The sequence below is a fragment of the Mesitornis unicolor genome, unplaced genomic scaffold (genome assembly GCF_000695765.1).
Source record: "Mesitornis unicolor isolate BGI_N332 unplaced genomic scaffold, ASM69576v1 scaffold13178, whole genome shotgun sequence".
Classification (NCBI taxonomy): Eukaryota; Metazoa; Chordata; class Aves; order Mesitornithiformes; family Mesitornithidae; genus Mesitornis; species Mesitornis unicolor.
Genome location: NW_010199843.1, coordinates 17,561 through 35,962, shown reverse-complemented (window position 1 = coordinate 35,962; position 18,402 = coordinate 17,561). Strand labels below are relative to the sequence as shown.

The window sequence follows — 18,402 nt, the reverse complement described above, 5'->3', positions numbered from 1 at the left end:
ACCCTCGTTATGTGCTCCTATCTTTAGCTCCTATGCTCTATTTTGACGCTATCACATCTTTGTGTTTGTTCAGGCTTTTCACTTAAGGCGGTATTTCAAAGGAAAACACTGGAATTTTCCTTCAGAAGGGGGGGGAATACTTTCACCTTGTAGAAAGGACATGTTCCTATTTAAAAAAAATAAAATAAAAAGAAGGCTCCTGTTGGCTTGCGGCCCAGCAGCGTTATCAGCACCATCGAGCAGCTTGGCAGCTTCGCATGTTGCCGTGTTCCCCTGGAGACTTGGCGGGAAGCTGTTCCCCGCCTCCGCGAGCCTGCCAAGGGATGGAGGACTTTGATCCCTCAGGGTAACATTGGAGTGGTTCTCCTCCCAGGTACTAAATGTGACGAAGCGCAGCTAATTTATTTGCCTTTTCTATAAACATTGAATGTTTTCAGTGAGAACCCCAAGATTTAGTGTAGGCCTTTTATTAATACCAAATAAACTGTGCTTTCTTGATTAGACGTGAACATTGATGAGTCTCTGGATAGGGAATTTTACCTTCAGAGCACTAAAAACAGAAGTAAAAACTTTGTTAAATAATAACATGGGTTACTTTAATAATCTATTTAATACAATGTTAAACTAAACTTTTTATATTTATAAAATATGACCTTTCAAGTCTTGCTATATTTTCTTTCTGCAAGTAAGTTTTTAACTTTTTTATTTCAGGGTTGATATCTTATGCAGAGTACCTATTTTTGCTGACAATCCTTACAAGTAAGTATTATATCTTTAAAATACATATGCATAAATACTCAGCTTTCCAGGAATTTTTCCTGATATTTTTTAACTTCTAAATTTCTACATCATAGTAAAACATAAAGAACTATTATATAGTGATAAAAAATTAATATAAATTGATACAGCTTTGATTGTTTGCAACTTACTTCCGTAGTGTCATCATTGCAGTACTTCAAAAATTATGATAATCCCTGCAGCATGGGATCAGTAATGTCTTTGAAGAGACTTTGAGGGAGGGAAGACATTGGTTACAGGGCCACACATTAAGGGGAAGAAGTACGATGGACGAAGATAAATAATTTGTCTTTTGGATAGTAGTTTTAGTCATTTTTGACAATGACACATTAACAATTTAGCTCATGCAGTGGTATAAGAAGCTGTTGTGGTGTCTGAAAGGTGTCTGCTTATAATTCATGTGTTCAAGTATGCAGTGGGTGTTATACATAAACAGCAGACTTCTGCAGTGTCTTTTTGTTTGACTTTTTGATTCCTTTCTTTTCTTTATTCCTTTGGACTTTATTTCCTCTAAGTATTTTGCATATATTTCTGCCTCCTCCTTTGCCTCCTTCCTTTTTCTCTATCAGACACTTTTTTAGAAAAGATTTTTAGTTTGGTACTTGCTGTATCTGCAAACAGGGGCGGTCTTTGATTGTGTGTGGAAGTGATTTTGGATTTTGTGGGTTTCCTCCCCCATACTTACTCTGTGCTGTGCTTGCCACCTCCCTGTGCTGTTCTGATTTGAGACAAGATGTATGCAATGAGCTTTACCCAGTGAGACCAATAGACTGGGAGTGAAGTAGTCAACACCAGGGGTGCAGGTAGACCTTTTACAGCTTATGTAATTTCTCAGCAGAACCGCATCGGTTCCTACTAGGAGCTTCAACTAGTATGCAATTTTACTTAAATTTTATTAATTTATATATACTACCATACAAATGTACAATTTCACCAGTAGCAGCTGTCTGGTGCTGCACACAACTTGAACATCAGTTATACCATGTGTTAAAGTGCTTTTTGAAATCAGAATAATGTCAATCTAGCCCAGTTAGGAAGCTAATTTAAAAATATTTGTTGCAGCTCAAAGAAGAGGGCTTTTTTTTTCCAAAAAAAAAGCACAACTACATTATAACTTCAGCAGAATAGCTTAATTAATGTTGCAGAAATAGGTGCCAAAGATTCTATTTCTTTAAAAATCTGTGGCAGCTGAAGGTAAATTCATGCTGATTTTTTGGCTGAAACAATTAGAAAATGGAAGCAGTATCGGAGCAAGTTGTTCCACTTCTCCAGACAATTAAGTAACGTTATTTTTTACGGAATTTCTATAGGAATAGATTGAACTGCAAAAACAAAGGCACCTTTTGATGCAGGATAAAAATGCAGTGCTAATGTTACCACTTTGGTTACACGGGGGTTATCATAGCGATCAGTTTGAAAGCAAGTGTCAACAAGTGTTAGTGCCTCTGTGTTTGCCGAACATGCATCCCATGTCAGTCAGCCCCAGTCACACCACCCGTCTCTCTCGCTAGTGGACATTAGTGTGAAATTTCTTAAAGCAGACATTAATATTTAAATTACTTCTAAGTCACCAACAGAGCAACAAGGAAGCAGAAAAAGAGTCACTGAGTTTCCAGAGTCGCGGTTCCAGGACACTGCTGGCCAGACCATGCTGCCCATCATGCTAAAGCACCATCTGTAACAATACTGAGCTTGAAAATGTAATTCTGCAGCAGACAAAGGCTTTATTTCACAGAATCACAGAATCACAGAACGTTAGGGATTGGAAGGGACCTCAAAAGATCATCCAGTCCAATCCCCCTCCCGGAGCAGGAACACCTAGATTTCCCCCCTGTGACCCTCTTTTCTCTTTTCTGTGTACTTTGTATCATCAATATCTTTTTTTCTTCCAGTGCTGTACTGAATTCAGTTTCCAGCCACTGCTTAATGGAGTTTCTGGTGAAGGAGCCCAGGAGCTGAAATGAGCACCTTGACTCAAAGCTTCGTTACAATTAGGCAGTCTCATAGATTGACAGCTTGGTCAACATAGGAACGGTTGCAGGGGAAGCACCTAAGTCTAAGCTGCACTCACTGCTGAGATGAAGCTCTTGCGTTCAGATTTTGGAATTTTTCCTGATTTTAATTAAATACTAATATATCTGAGGTAGTCTTTGAACTATTCTTATTTTACGAATGCATACCTTTGGGGTTACATCATATCAGATAAGTATGTCATCTCTGAACAGTATAAGCAGCTTTAGGTCCTATATTTTCAGTAACAGGTCTCTTATCTGAACATTGCGACACAGATGGTATGAATTACTATTAAATACATCAATTACTTTTATTCCCTAACTGTGTTATAGGATAGGCTCTTCTTGCTTTTGTAGTAGTAACACAGATTTAGCGTGTGGTATTTCCATGGAAAAGAAGCCAGTTTTGATTATTACAACCCATTTTCTGGGAAAGGGCTCTGCTCTGCAGATTGCAGCGGTATTTATAAAATATCCCTGCATCACAAGGTTGCTCTGCAGAGAACGTTAGTTGGCTGCTGAAGATGTAGTTATTTCTAAATGTAGAAATATACTTTCTTTAACCATTTTGTTATCACTTAAAAGGAATGGGATATTTCTTGAACGTGTTCCCTTTGCAGAAAGATTCTCTTTAAAAAAAGCCAGACTTAAAACTTTACAGCATGGAGCTGGAACAATATATTTCTAAAAGAACTACTCCAAAGGCATTAGAGATTTTTAGAGATACTGCGCCACTGCCCTCATGAGTCCAACATTGTTCTTGGAAACATGAATGTATTCTAGAGACGATAAGTCCACGGCTTTTGTATTAATGCCTGACTTGACTGGGTTGTGGAATTAATTCACCTGCTCCAGAAATTACTGGGATAAGTGCTTGCTACTGCAGTGAACTGTAACTACATTTCAGCGGTGTACTGCTCCTGTGTGGGCTGGCTAATGAGTGAGGCCACCTCTAAGCAAAGAAGATCAGGAAATTGTGGGAAGGAGCCCAAAGCACACTGTGTTTTTATAGCGCCTGCAAGACTCAGAACTCATTACATTTTTGTATTGAAAAGAAACATCCATTCAGTAGAGGAAATGCAGGGTAAAACTGTGTAAAAGTCTTGAAAAAATCAGCTTGATGAGAGTCATAGGAAACATGCTTTAGTCCAAAAAGGCCAGAAAGAGTGGTTTATTACATCTCAGAGACATTTCAGGGCATTGTTTAGGGAGGGAGGAGAAGGGAAGAAGAAAAAAGGCCTGGGGCTAAGACAGCGAGAGCAAGCTGGCCACAATCACAAAATCAGTCTGTTTGCTGGGGAAGACTGCAAATACTGGCAGTCATGCATGCAGGACGTACCCGAGGAGTACCCTCGCTCTTTCACGCAGTGCAGCAATCATTACTGGTTTCTCAAGGCACTTCCCAGTCTTCTCACCTGAAAAGGAGCCCTAATAACCAGGGCAGAGCTAGGCTTCAGATGTGACATGAGATTATGGAGACATCTATAGAGAATATTTAAGACCAGCACTGTAAGACATGCAACATTTTCACAGTCGTTGGGATCAGATGGACATTCGTGGCTGTACTGAGGCACTGCTGGCATTTCTTGCTTTGTCATTGCATTAATTATCCCTTGAAATGGTAGTGAAAAGGTGTTTACAAAGCTTGCTTATATTGGAGGAGGTAGACGTGGTTTACTGGAAATACTGTGTACATGCATAATGATGGACAAGTGAACCTTAGGCAATATTCCTTTTGGATTAAATATTTAGGTACTACTGTAAGTGTGTGTGTGTGTGTGTGTGTGTGTTTACAGTACAGTTCTTTCACACTTTGTTGCAGAGCCCCAGACTGGATTTCAGATTGCCTTTAAAATGTTGGATGCAGATGGCAATGAACAAGTTGAAAAGAAAGAATTCTTCAAGGTATGTGTTTATATACTTATTAATTTTACACCATTTAAATATTTCAATGGGTTATATTTGCTAAATGAAGATTTATTAAAATTTTCAAGCCTTTTTTTCAGTCCAATATGAGATCACACGCTAACTAAAATACTTTCTAGGAAAGGAGAATATACTAAAGCATTACTATAATAGTACTTATCATATTTGAATCCACTTTTATAAATGTTATCTTTGACTTGTATCTAAAAATCTGTTACTGGGAAAGTAGGAGTTGGTGTACATCCCTTAATCCCATGAGCTAATTTAAATAATAATCTGGAAAAGCATTTTATTTTCTAAATATTTTGAATAATCATTTTAATTTGCCATCCTGTCTTGGGTTTTATTAATTTTGTTTGCTGTTGCACACGTTTTTTACCAATTCACACTTTGGAGAGCAACAGCAGGTTGTCCCATATTTTGTATTACCAATAGGGGAGAAAGGCAGATGCTTAAAAAAACTAAGAAAATCTTGCTCTGATGTTGTAAAGAATAATAGGCTTCATTTTATAGGTTATTCAACTTTTAAGTATTTAACAGGAGACTGTTAACTAAATACTTCAACTTGTCAAAAGTTCAATGTAAAAATAACAAACAGAATTTTTCATAGACTTCCCTAGCTTAATTCAGATCCTTGATTCGTATTGGAGGTGACTAGAGAGACAATTTTATAAGAAGCTGAAATGGCAGTGTTAGCAGTACTTATTTAAAATAGGTACTGTGTCAGTTAAGTAAAGAAGGAGATTCTTGCAGAAATACAACATGACTGCCTTTTGGAGGCATACAGTATGCCATATATTTAATATCCCTTACCCATTTCAGGCTATTCTAATTGAATCAGCTGGTATGACCAACAGAAAGTTGTAGGAAAAAAGGAGTAGAGGTGAAAACATTATATAAATCATTAAAAAGAATTTGATTCCTGTAGAGGCAATCAAATTTAATGAAAAACATTCTAGTTAGATTGTTACTTTGCGTTTCCTTTATGGACTGCATTGATAAATTAATATCGAGTGGTTAAAAAAACATACATTGGAATGTCAACTCACAGGATCATGAAATTCAAAGAAATCCCACAGGATGCAAGCTAGTCAAAAGATGAGTTTTCTCACAGGACTATTCACTTAACATTTACAAGTGGTGACTATTTTAAAGAAAACTTGATTTTCTAGGTTAGGTTTTAAAATAAAATGTTTTGAATGTAAGAATCCGGAAGAATGTGTGTGCATTAATCTCTATACACTCTAGTTCAGTGTGCGTCATAGAAAGCTTCTATGTATGTAATAAATTAGTAAACTGTGTGGCTAATCTGTCATTGGTCTTGTCCCGGTTGGCATCTCGGGAAAGTATGTTTGAACTATTCTATTCGTTATTTCCACACTGTATTTGACAATAGTGTCAGGAAACGTATGAGAGGGAAGGGCAGTGAAAAAGAGTATTATAGAATCACAGAATCAGTAAGGTTGGAAGCGGCCTCTAAGATCAAGTCCAACCGTCAACCCAACACCACCATGGCCACTAAACCATGTCCCCAAGTGCCACATCCACACACTTTTTGAACACCACCAGTAGCAAAGTGGCAGTAATTAGGAGACAGGTACTGTAAGGAAGATGTGATAGGAAAAGAAATTTCAGTGCTACTTCATTCTCTTGCTTTGTTACCTCTTCTTCTTCCTTCTTATCTCTTATCTACTGATGAGACATCCATGTACATCTGCGTTATCTGTTGATCTAGACTGTAAATTCTTTGAGGTGAGAACTTTGCTTCTTTGTTTGCAGAATGTCCATCATGCTTTGAATTGTGCATATCTCAGCTCTCACATGTTGCTGGAAACCAGGCACAAAATGTGCCATGTGAATCCTTCAGGAAAGGGCGAAGGGTGAGTGATGAGCAGAGTCCACATCACAAGCCCTTAGTGCCTGCAGCAGGTGATGAAGATGGGCTGTTCAGACCTGAAGGAGTGCAAGATGCAGGACTTCCCAGTACGTCCAGTGCTCTTTGCTAATATAAATGAATGTTCAGGAAAGGAGATCTTGAATGCAATTCCATGTTTTCAGCAAGAGCGTTAATCTTGTCCTCCATAGCCTTTCCATTTCTGTGCACATTTTCCTCCTTTCCAGCAGGAGTTACAAGTCTGTCTCTTCCCAGGGACACACTCTTGTTTCTCTGCTCCCTACTTCTTTGTAGTCAAGCCAGTCTAATTTCTGCTTCATCTGTGTTTCAGTGGTAAGCATTCACAGTATAGGAGACATTTCAGTATTAGGGCTCAGAATCACAGCAATGTGTATTTTGGGGTGGGGATCTGCAAGAATTCATTGCTTTGCCCTGCAACACCAGGGTAAAGAAGACATGGTAGAAATGGCATGTTCACAGATGTCAGTTGCTGTCCTTTAATTAGCCCCTGCCAGAGTGTAAAGAATATTCTCAGAGCCATGTTATCTGCATCTTTGTGAAGACGTAAGATCCTTCTGTGGACTCTGCACTTCCAAGACGTGAGATTTGGCGAGGGGATTTTCCAGACATGTGCACATAATAACCCATGCACATTAATCTGAGACCTCCCATGGAGAATAAGGCTACCAGAGATCTCCCAGTCCCCAGCAAGTGAGGAATTTCCCTGACTCTGTCATGATGAAAGATTTCCAAGTAAAATTAATGACAGTTCAAAACTGTTGAGAATGGAAGCAGCGTAACTCTGATGGCACATGCAAGAGCTGTGATTTAGACTTTCTAAAGTCTTTTTTCTCTCTAGAGACACTTGTCCTGGTCACCACAAAAAACTTGCAGATGTTCATCTGGCTGAATGACCCAGCACTGCCAGCAGTTGTTGTGGTTTGGTACAAACAACTCTTGTCTTCAAAAAAGATGACTTCTTATGATGTCTTTAGTAAAGAGACATCAGTTGTGCATAATAGGTCTCATTATCTTTGAATTAGCCATTAGTATCTTCCAGTGATGAACAGATATAAATATTAAATACAGATAAACATTACATGGAGCAGCTGAGTGTTAGAGTCCATTTCTTGAGGGCAGAATTGTTCTCCCTCTGTGAGTAGTTGCTGCATTGTGCTGGAAAACATCTGCAAGCTACTGGAAATAGTTTCCAGCACTATAAGGATTTACACACAGTGTAAGAAAACAGTAAACTAAATCCTCCAGAACACTTGTGAAAAAAAATTATATTGTGTGTCTGTGCTCTTTAGTAGTCTCTGCAGAATTTTTTAAGAGTCCTTTAAAAATAAAATCCAAAAGAAAAAAACCATATATTCTCTTGTTTGGAAAGTATTTACAGTTGTGTTTCTTGTGTGTGAGCAAAAGATGAGTTTTTCAAGTAAGAAAAAATAAAATTTTTTAGTGAGGATATGGATGAGCAGTTGTGTTATTTTCTAGAGCTCTATATTGTTATTATGCTATGAAGGAATAATGCTTTTACTGTACTAGTCAGTTATTTTGTAAGTGATCAAAAATAAGAAGAATTTGGAGAAATTTGGAAGAATTGGTACTGTTTAATTGTCTTGGTTTGCAGTGTTTATTTGGATAAATACTATCAAGGCATGCCATTCAAAAATAAGAATAGAAAGTAACTATCTAAAGGAACTCAAAAACAGAGACTATAAAAAAACCACATGAATTAGTCAAAATTTGAAGGACGAGGGAAAACCTTTGGCAACATGAACAGTTAGCAGATTTTTTCCTACTCACTACTTAAAAGCCCATATTGCTTCTCTGAACAATGTAACAATAAAAAGGAAAAAATAAAGCCCTAAGAAGAGATTTGAAAACCCCACAAAATAATGGCTGTGCAAATTTGGTCATGGATTTTTTTCCCAATTTTAATGGGCAGGGTGAGGAATCACTCAGAAATGTTTGAGAAGCAAACCAGCAGCTTCAAAACCCTGAGCTCTAAAAACATCTTTCCTAAAGTCTCCAAATCCAAAGTGATCCGTGTAAGTGTAAGTCCGTATCTGTACCTGAAATGTAATAAGTCCCTTGTTCTTTCATTTTTGCTGTCCTATTGAGGATTCGTGCAAGTGTCTGTGAAAGGTAGGTAAACCTCCTGCTGTGTTGAATCACTCAGTGTTGACCTCCCAAGCTAAAATGCAGGCAAACCTTGCAGCTGAGATATACTTGAGGTGCTGCAATTTAGTGCACTTTCTGTGTCACCTTAAAGCTCTACTTGAAACAGTGGAAATTATGTTTATAAATGTGAGTCATTTCAGTACATCTGCATATCTTCTTAGAGAACACATTCAAGATCCATTTATTTGTGGGGTGGAGGGGTAACAAACATTTCTGCTTAATGCCAGTTCTGAAAATATGTTTCCTTATTTAATTAAATTATTCTTTTTTGTTAGTTATGTAGTACCTCATTTGAACAGCGTGAAAATCACAGGATAATTTTTATTCCCCAAAATGACCCTTGATGTTATACCCCTGAGTTTCAAAATATTATGTAGTGAATGCTAAGCTTCTAGTGCAAGAGAATATCCTATAAAAATAGAGTAAGCACTGGGTTGCAAGAGATAAATTCATGTGCTCTGCTTGGCTATATTAACCACAGTAGAGAAGACATTCCTGGGAAAAGGTGTGTCTGAATAGCAAAGTATCTTTAAGTATGCAAATATTTTGTCATGACTAGAGAACCTTGCAGAAATATAATTAAGAAAGGTTAAATTAATGCAAGTTTCTGAAAAGGGAGACTCTTGTAAGGCCAAATTTGTAATTTTCCTGTGTTCTTTCCATGTTTTACAAATACAGCTGCAGAGAATCATTGGGAAGGAAGATGATTTGAAAACAGCTGGAGACGAAACAGTATTTCGGGTATGAAATAGAGATTCATTTTCCTTTACAAAAGCATTGTCATGTTTCCCATGAGCTTTGGGTTTTTTCAGACTTTTTTTGATAAGTATATAAGCATCAGTATTAGTGCTTTAATTTCATGAAAGTGCATGATTTACTTGAATTAGGTCCACTTCCAGAAAGAAATGGCATAGATGCAGACCAGAAGAAACAATCTTAGAGTATGATCTTCCAACTGGGTTAGAAGTTTCACTGGATTGCAGACCATTAGCAAATGGCAAATACATCTCATCCATGAAAGAGTAGGTAAATTTTGCTCCCTTCTGACTCTGACTCTTTTGCCCTCAGTCCTGCCACTGCAAGCTACCTTCATCCCAGGTAGAGCCTTTGCCAGCTGCCATCTCTTCAGCCTGTAGTCAGTGCAGAGACGAGATATTCTGTAGCCGGGATGAGATTGAATGAGATTGAAAACAGAGGGGGAAGTCCTGAGCAAACTGAAAGCCCCTCAGGAGAAGCTGATGAACCAGGGCAAAGGAAGGAGAGAGCACAGATGGATTATCTCCATATATTTCTATAAGGTGCTGCTTACACCAGCAGCACTGCTTTTGTTTTGTGCCTCAATTGGGTGGTGTAGCTGAAGGATATTTTTATCACTACAAACGTGCTTTCAGTTGTAAACTGAAAATGGGTAATTAGGCATGAGGCAGCGACTGCTCATGTTGGAAGCATTCAATAGGAAATTTGTACAGGGCTCTGCTTTATAAATCTGTCATTCAGCAGCAGCTTCTGCAAAGAGTTGGTCCAACTCCTGTTCTTTACTTTTTCAACTGCCTGGAAAAAAATAGAAGTGACAGTATTGCTAACACCTTAATATTTACTGGGCATAAACAAAAACTCTTCTGATGCATAAAGATTTTGCACCCTCAGTATTCATCCAAAGTTCAGTTAAAAATTGTTTTACTAACAACCATCTCCTTTTTTGAATCTTTTCATCAGTCGCCAGATTAAAATAGCTAGGATTAACAGGGTTGTCTGCTCCTCAAAACCAATTTCAATTGAGACTTAACTGCCATGACAGTGAAAGAAAAAGGATCTTTATTCTGCGTGAATGCACAGCTATAGTATAAAATTTCCAGAGAAACTCAGATACAGTTGGACAGATTTAGTTATAAACACATAAGCTTATTGGGACCTAATTAAATACCTGAGCCTGAATGTCTCTATTTTTTTTATTCTCTTGCTTCAAATTTTGTCTTCAGAATTCTTCATTGAGAAAAATCTGAAGTTATTGTAACCAGAAAATATTATTTAATACGGTTTCTTAGCAGACTATAAATTGAATTATAGTCTGTTCAAAAGAAGAATTAAATAGCTTTGGGGACTACAGCTCTCTTGAAATTCTTCTGGTCTTTATATTTCTACTTGGCAAATTCCAAATTACCATTTTTCTTGGGTTTTTTTTTTTCCTTTCCTGTCTCTATCTCACAAAACAAGTTGATTATCAGTATAAGCAGTGAACTTGACTATACAATGTTGTGCCAGTGCATATGTTTTTACCCTTTATTTCTAATAATTATGGCAGTCATAGTATTACTTTCAATTTGGATTAATGAGTTATCCAGTAGTTTCCATACCTCTAATTTAATGTGCTTTGTGTAATGACTAAACTTAGAAATTAATTTTTAGCTGTTGTTAGGAAAGGAATAACACAGAATTTTCTATATTTGTTCTTAAAATGGAGTTCATGTTGAGAAGTAATATGTGCATTGTCTCATTTCCAAATGATTAGATATATGCTTCTGGATTCTATAATGAACACATTTTCATACAAAGTATCTCATTTACCTGGTGCTTTTTAAAACATTTAACTAGTTCTCTGGGACACAGCTATTCATCTCTTTTAAACAAGAAACTTTAGAACTAAAATTCATTCTGACTATAAACAGTATACTTTTAGATGCACACATGGGTATTTTCCTATCGATTGTGTATCAGTTGTTTTAACCTGTCTACTTCTCAGTTTGTTTTTTATTTTTAATTTTTTTATGGTCCTAAAAGAGGCAAATGGCATAAGTCATTCGCACATTTATCACCACATAGTTGGTCAGCACAAGGTTTTGCACTTGGACCTTCAGATATGGCAGCATCGCGATGCGTCTCCTCAGCCCCAGACAGGGTCTCTGTGGGCCATCGTCACCTTCCCATCTGCTCCCTAGAATTTCTAATAATTCTAAAGTTTTCTGTCCATAGCTGCAAAGACTGCAGAGCCCTGGGCCCACAGTAACTAAATGCTGAAGGGAGGAAGATGGTGATTGCCAGCTGTGCTCTTCTAGTGCAGTAGTACTCTGTAACAGTGGTGCGGCCTAGCTGTGCAGCACATCGAATTTTGCAAGAATCTAGTCCAAGACTAAAATGGATTTTCCCTCTCCCCCAAAAAAAGTGTCATAAATCTTGTCACTGCTCAGTTCAGATGGAATGTGCATTTTTACTTGACCTGTCTCCTCCAACAAAAATGTGTATGTTTGTTGTCAGCAGTTTAGCATTTAATGCTGTTGAAAAGCTTTTAGATATGTTGCAATGCTCCTTGGTTTAACGTTCCTGCATGCTTTAAAGGAAATTCTCCAGGCAGGTAAACCCCATAAAGAACCAAGCAGTGTGACATCAAAATATTAAGCTATTAAAAAACTTCTGGGTTGTTGTTTACCTCAGGGTCAAGGAAATTATTTTATTTTTCCATATGATCTAACAACATCATAACCTCAAGAGAGACAAAGAAACATGCTTTGTCACATCTTTCTAGGTACCTATTCTGCAAGTACATTAAATTTGGCTTGGACAGCAGAAGTCTCTCCCAGGAGGAATTCATCTGGAAGCCCGTTTGGAGTCGGTTTTAGCACCGAAAGCTTTATGCATGCTGAGGATGGCTGAGCTCGGCCTTTGTGGCCTAGTCCACGTTAATCAAAAGAGTGTGCTGCACAGAACATCATAGCTCCTCAGAGGGTCCTTGTTACAGATTCTGTGCTTTTGGTGGAAATTTATATTTTTAGAGTATGGCATGACAGGGAGAGGCAGGGCTTGAATTCTTGTGAGGGACTGTCCCCAGCTGTGTTTGGAAGCCGCTTTCCCCAGTGCCAGCAGTGACTGGTCAGGCTGCCTCAGGCTTCGCAGTGCTTGATGCAGCAAGATTTGGTCCCTCCTAACCCTGGTGACAAGACTAGTTTGAACCTGTTCCTATTTTTGGCATAAATTATCTCCTAGAATGTCTACTCCAACATTATCTGCAGCCCATTTGACTAGAAAACATTTTTATTCTGTACCTCCTCCTGATGCAGAATGGTGAGTGATACACTGAAAGCTGAGAACATCCATGAAGTTTTCTTCCTTGCTAAAGACACTAACAGTACAGCATAGTGATTCATGGCATTAGTTGTCATTAAAAAACATCTCATCCCCAGGTAATGGGAATTATGGATGTTGTTGAATGCTGGATATAAGCTACTTAGTGTTTACAAAATGCTTCATTGGATGACTTCTCAGTGTTTGATCTGCTTAGATTGGAGTCTAGATTGTGTTCAGGGATAGAAGCATGGCCTGAATTCAGTGACCTAGCAGGTGAAAAACAAAGAGCATTTCAGGGAAGTGGACTGAGAAAAAATTGCAAATATTGAGTCTTAACTTTGGAAAGATTTGGGACATCACTAGACAGAAACTAAGATATTGTTCTCCTTGACCCTCCTCACTTCTCCCCTTGTTCTTCATTTATTCACTCTCTTTCTGTCTACAAAAAAAAAAAATAATTCCATAATATGCATTATTTTTACAATTTCTGTTGAAACAAGACGTTGCACAGCAAATACCATCTCCCAGGAAGCAAGTAAGAGAACAAGGAACATATTACAGATTTTAATCATGATGAATGCTTTCCAGTCATGCCTCAGGCAAATTCTGCAGTATAAGGTGGTAAGACTCTAGAGACAGTAAGTCTGTTAACATTTCAGATGAGTTTTGAAAATCTGTTAGGTACATTATTCCAAAAATCCTGTCTCACTGTGTGATAAGTTTCTTCTCAGTGGCACTTGTTGCTACTTGCTGCAGTATCAGGTCCTAAACGTCAAAAGCTCAGCAGGGAGCTACAGGATTAGGTAGGTCTGTGCCCATGACTCAGTGTTTGCTGCATCAGGCTTCTGCATTAACAGTCTGTGTAATGTAATAAGGAAATAAATGTTACGTTATCTGATTTTGCTTGAAAAGGAGTAATTGCATAATTCTGGAGTTCAAGATGCTTTTGAAAAAGGCACAAGGTGTCAACGTTACTCTAGGAACAAAAGCTTATATTTGTAATATGCACACACGTGCTCATTAGTTCGTATAGACTTGTGTGGCATCAGAGCTTGGTCTTTGTCTGCATCAGGGGACACTGGAAGATGTGGGGTTCCCCAGTGGACATGTCCCTGCCCCATCCCCTCCCTAGATCAAGATGAGACTCGGGACATCACCATTCTACCTCCACTCTGTACTTCAGCTTTCTGTAAAGCCCACAGCCCATAAGGGTGCTGTGCTGCACCCTCCCAGGGCTGAAGCCACCAGATACTCCAGAATACAAACTTTCACTACATTTAGCCTCAAAGCTGGCAGTCTGGTCCTTCTTAGAGCTCCAGGATTAGGTTACCATTCATTCTCATTGCCAAGAGAGACATTCCAAATGTAAGTTATTCTTCTACCTAAGCTCAGGAGGGTGAGGTGTTGGAAATATTAATAGAGCTCACATTATCTTCTAACAAAGCTTTGTCATGTTGGTACTAATTTATACAGTTCAGCAGCAAAAGCTCCTAATGATTCTGTGGACAAAAAGGAATTATGTACTAACATATACTTTAATTTAATAGCATTAACTTTAGGAAAAGCAATTTTTTGAAATTTTACCCTTAAGCTGTGATCTCTGTGGTCTCCTGTTGCATATTCTGTTTTAAAGAAATGTACTGTTTTGTAGTTTTAAAGCACATTTAACTCTCGCTAACATAGTGTTTGGACATCTGCCAATTCCACTTTGGAATTTCAACTGATAAAGAGGGTAACCAACAAGTAGGTGCATATTTGTTATAAATCTGGGGATAGGCTTTGTCATCTCAGATAAGATGAGATGGGTATTGTTTGTATGTCTTTTTCTAGCTTATAACTAGAGAAACATGAACAGAAGAAAAAAAAATTTTAAAAAGTTATTTTAAACCTAATTTTCCAATTTGTTTTCAGTACAACACTGATTTTAATATGGAGTAATTATACTGGAAGCATTAAATTGCATAATCATGAGTTCAGTTTTAAAAATTTCATCAGCAAATTTATTTCTTGCATTTTTCAAGTCTCCTTTAAACATGTAAGCAAAAAGCAGATTAGAATCTCACTTCAGTGGGAAATATGTGGGTTCTTCTGTTTCTTCTTAGAAAACTTTGCTTTCTGACATAAATAGTTTGGGTTTGAATTTCAAATAAGCATACATGAATGTTTGACTTTTGACTTTCAAAAAAGCATATACCAATGTTTATGCATCAGTCTTCACAGGAATCTGAAGTGTTTAAACTTTAGAAGGATGAATCTTGTGGGTATTTAAATATTCCTTGCCTGCAGTTAAATGATAAAAGTTCAATAAGTACAGTTTGCATATGCCTCGATAAGTTTTTTTTCTAGGTTCACTCATACATAACTCATATCACTGGCATTTAGTGAATTGTAACTGGCAGTAGAAAAGAGGAATGTTACTTCTCTAGCTATAAAATAACTGTGTCACATATGCAGTAAGCATGAAACACAGAGTAGACTAATGGGACTTGTTACTGATGATGCTGAAAGCTAAATAACCATTAGTATTAAATCTTATGAATAGACTCTTGTCTTTCACCTTACCTCTTCAGCCAGATAAAAGACATAGAGGCTATTTAGATGTCATAAGAATAGTTTGTTGAAATCCCTCTGGACTTACAAAAAAAAAAATCTCTCTTCATGTTGCTTAGAGTTTTGCTGTGTTCAAAGAAATGCCAGTATGCTCATGCTGAAAGAAGAATAGAGCAGAAATCCAGCATTATGTGTGGTTTAATTCTTGTTAAAGATGCTGTTGAGTTGATATAATGTGCATTCTTTTTCTGCAGAAATGTCTTAATCAGATTTAAAAATTATATAGAAAAGTCACTAACATTAAAATTAGCAAGAAGCCTTGTAAGACCATATTATAGTAGAGCACTGTGAATGTATTTTTCTAGTTTCATTTCTTAGACTATTGTGAATGTTTTTAAATGGCTGTAACAAATTAGAAATATCTGACTAAAAACTCCTTTACCAAGATGTTAACTTTATTTCAAGGCTCTGTTCACCCAAGCATAAAGGTTTTTAAAGATTTAATTAGCATCTTTCTCAGTTCCAATAATAAAATACACCAAAGGCGGTTGTGAGTTTTACTCATCTTTCATACAGAATATTTAGAGGCAGGACATGTAATACATTGTTACCAGGTGATGTGGAAGAATTATTCAGTTCTGAGATCCTGTGTGATAGCTTTGGGAACAGTAATTAAATTATAAGTATCTCTTGTGAAAATCTAGTTCAGATAAATATTTCCAGATTTGTGGTGAGTAGATATTTATAATCACACAATATCTAATAATTAACTATACAGTTTTTTGTTTTATAGGGAGCAGAACTGGAAAGCTGTGGTGTTACTACCATGTTGCTGATGCATTTCTTTGGAAAAGAAGGAAAGGAAAAACTTCGCTATTCTGAGTTTTTCAGGTATTTTTTCGGCTAGGCAAACCTAATAGCAGTCAGTCCTGTTCCAGCCCCCTCTGCTTTGCACCAACACTGGCATTAACCTGACCCCACACTGAGCTGACTCCGAAAGTTAACCAGGCAGTGAAGCAGAGAATTCATGATTTTGCATGATTAAATTTCTAGTTTAGCTCCTGGGGTCTGCTGTCTGCAGTCGAGCACCACGATAACTCCAAAGCAGCAACATTCCTGGAGGCCGGGAGCGTTGAGACCACCACTCCTGGCAGCTGCATGATGGCATACCTTAAGACAATATGCTTCATGAGTATTTTTCTTGATCAAATCACCAAAAAAGTGACTGCTAATCAATTAAAAAAGCTTTTCTGAGCTGAGACATGCCATTACAACTGTCATGGTAGGCTACAGGCAACTTCTCTGCTTGCTTCAGATTTCAGCTTCTGTTGAAACTTTACCTGTGCTTTTTCCTTTACCCTTTGAGCTACTTTTTGCTTTGCAATATCAGAAGTTAATAGAAAGTTCTGAGACTGGTATAGAGAATCATTCAATTTGTATGTCATATACATGTTAGAAAGATGCTGCAATCCTTGTCTACATCAGAGTATGAAGTTCTGCTGTGGTTGCTTTCCACTTGAAAACCCAACCAGGTATCAGCTGTCAGTGTTTAATTGGGTTAGATTCTTTCTCCCAATGTTTATTTCAGCTAGTAACTATGACCACCACCTACACAGCATCACACCTTAACTGGTTAAAACTCTTTGTTACTTGGGAAATCAATTTCTCCTGATAGTATGAACTTCAGACATGTCTTGATATGTGAATTTGGGCCAAGAATCCAAATGCACAGTCTTTATTTGAGATAAATGGAAGTTAAGTGCTTAAATACCTGTGTGAATCTTGACATATGTCTTATACAACATTGAGAGAAGATTATCTACATCAGTATTACCTTTTCTACAAAAAATAATCAGTCATTTACAGACTGGAAAAATAAATTGGGATATGCTTTACTTCAGTTTATGTTCAGATGCAGAGAATCTGTGTCAGCCCTTCTTAAAAATGAAAGTTGTTGCAATCAGTAGAGGTCTGGGGAAGCCAGAGTGAAAAAGGAAGAGTGGCAATTTTTCTAACAGTAAGAAGTGTTTGGCTCCACTGGCTCTGACACACACTGGTCTTCAAATAAACAACCTTTCTCTTTTGAAGACCTCAACTCAATAGGAATCTGAGTAAAATAAGTTTAAGATGCCTCCAGCTCCCTTTTCTATAAATACCATAGATCCTCTCAGTGAAACAAAAGGCAGAGAGCACCAGTAAAAGGTTGTGTTTGCATATACAGTGTAAACTGAAAAGCCTCGGGTTTTAGATAAAATCCTGCATTGACCCAGTGAGGCATGACATTGATGAAACTATGTACGCAGTACATTCAGAACACGTAGGTTAAAGACCTTTGCCTACCACACAGATAGAGGCCTGTAATCAAAATCCAACTCCCACATCTTGCTCTTAAAATTTGTGGGATAAGTGTAAGGTTTAATGTAGGTAATTTTTCAATGGTGGCAGTTACGTTTCGTGGAGCTGGAATGCGTCTCTTTATCACTGCGTAGACACTCCATCTCCATTGCAACGTGACAGTGAAGTTTGTTTAACACGTGGAAAGGCGAATAAAAGGATCACTGTCTTTTTATCCTGTGTGAGGATATCACCTTTCACATGATTTTATTTGCAAGTAAATCAAGCACATCATTTCTGGGTTCCTATTGTTCAGAGAAAATGTGATTTCTGTCTGATGGCCTCTCATAACATTTTACCTTGCGCAGGAAGCTATTGTTGGCTGTTTGATCAAAGTGCCACGCTGTTTTTACAAGAGATGACTGATGAGCTGTACAGACATAGATCATTGTCAAGAGCAGAAAATAATGATGGTAAATGCTTTTATCATTTTCCAAGTTCTTGCCTAGAAAGCTTTTCCATTGATCAGTGTAGTACCTAGTAGAAAGTTGGAGTGATTAGGTTTGATTAGGACACACTAAAACTTGTCACATTAGTTAAATATACAGATATTGCTGTGCTGTAGAGTCCTTGAAACTAAGG

General features: G+C 37.6%; 1 protein-coding gene across 1 annotated transcript in view; it reads left to right on the top strand.

Annotated features, from left to right (window-relative positions):
* Positions 1–18,402, top strand: part of MICU2 (mitochondrial calcium uptake 2) — a 59,348-nt gene that overhangs the window by 31,760 nt on the left and 9,186 nt on the right. Inside the window, exons 5-8 of the mRNA XM_010189568.1 lie at positions 712–759; positions 4,633–4,715; positions 9,496–9,558; positions 16,220–16,317. Coding sequence (XP_010187870.1) covers positions 712–759; positions 4,633–4,715; positions 9,496–9,558; positions 16,220–16,317 — 292 coding nt within the window. The remainder of the gene's footprint in view (positions 1–711; positions 760–4,632; positions 4,716–9,495; positions 9,559–16,219; positions 16,318–18,402) is intronic.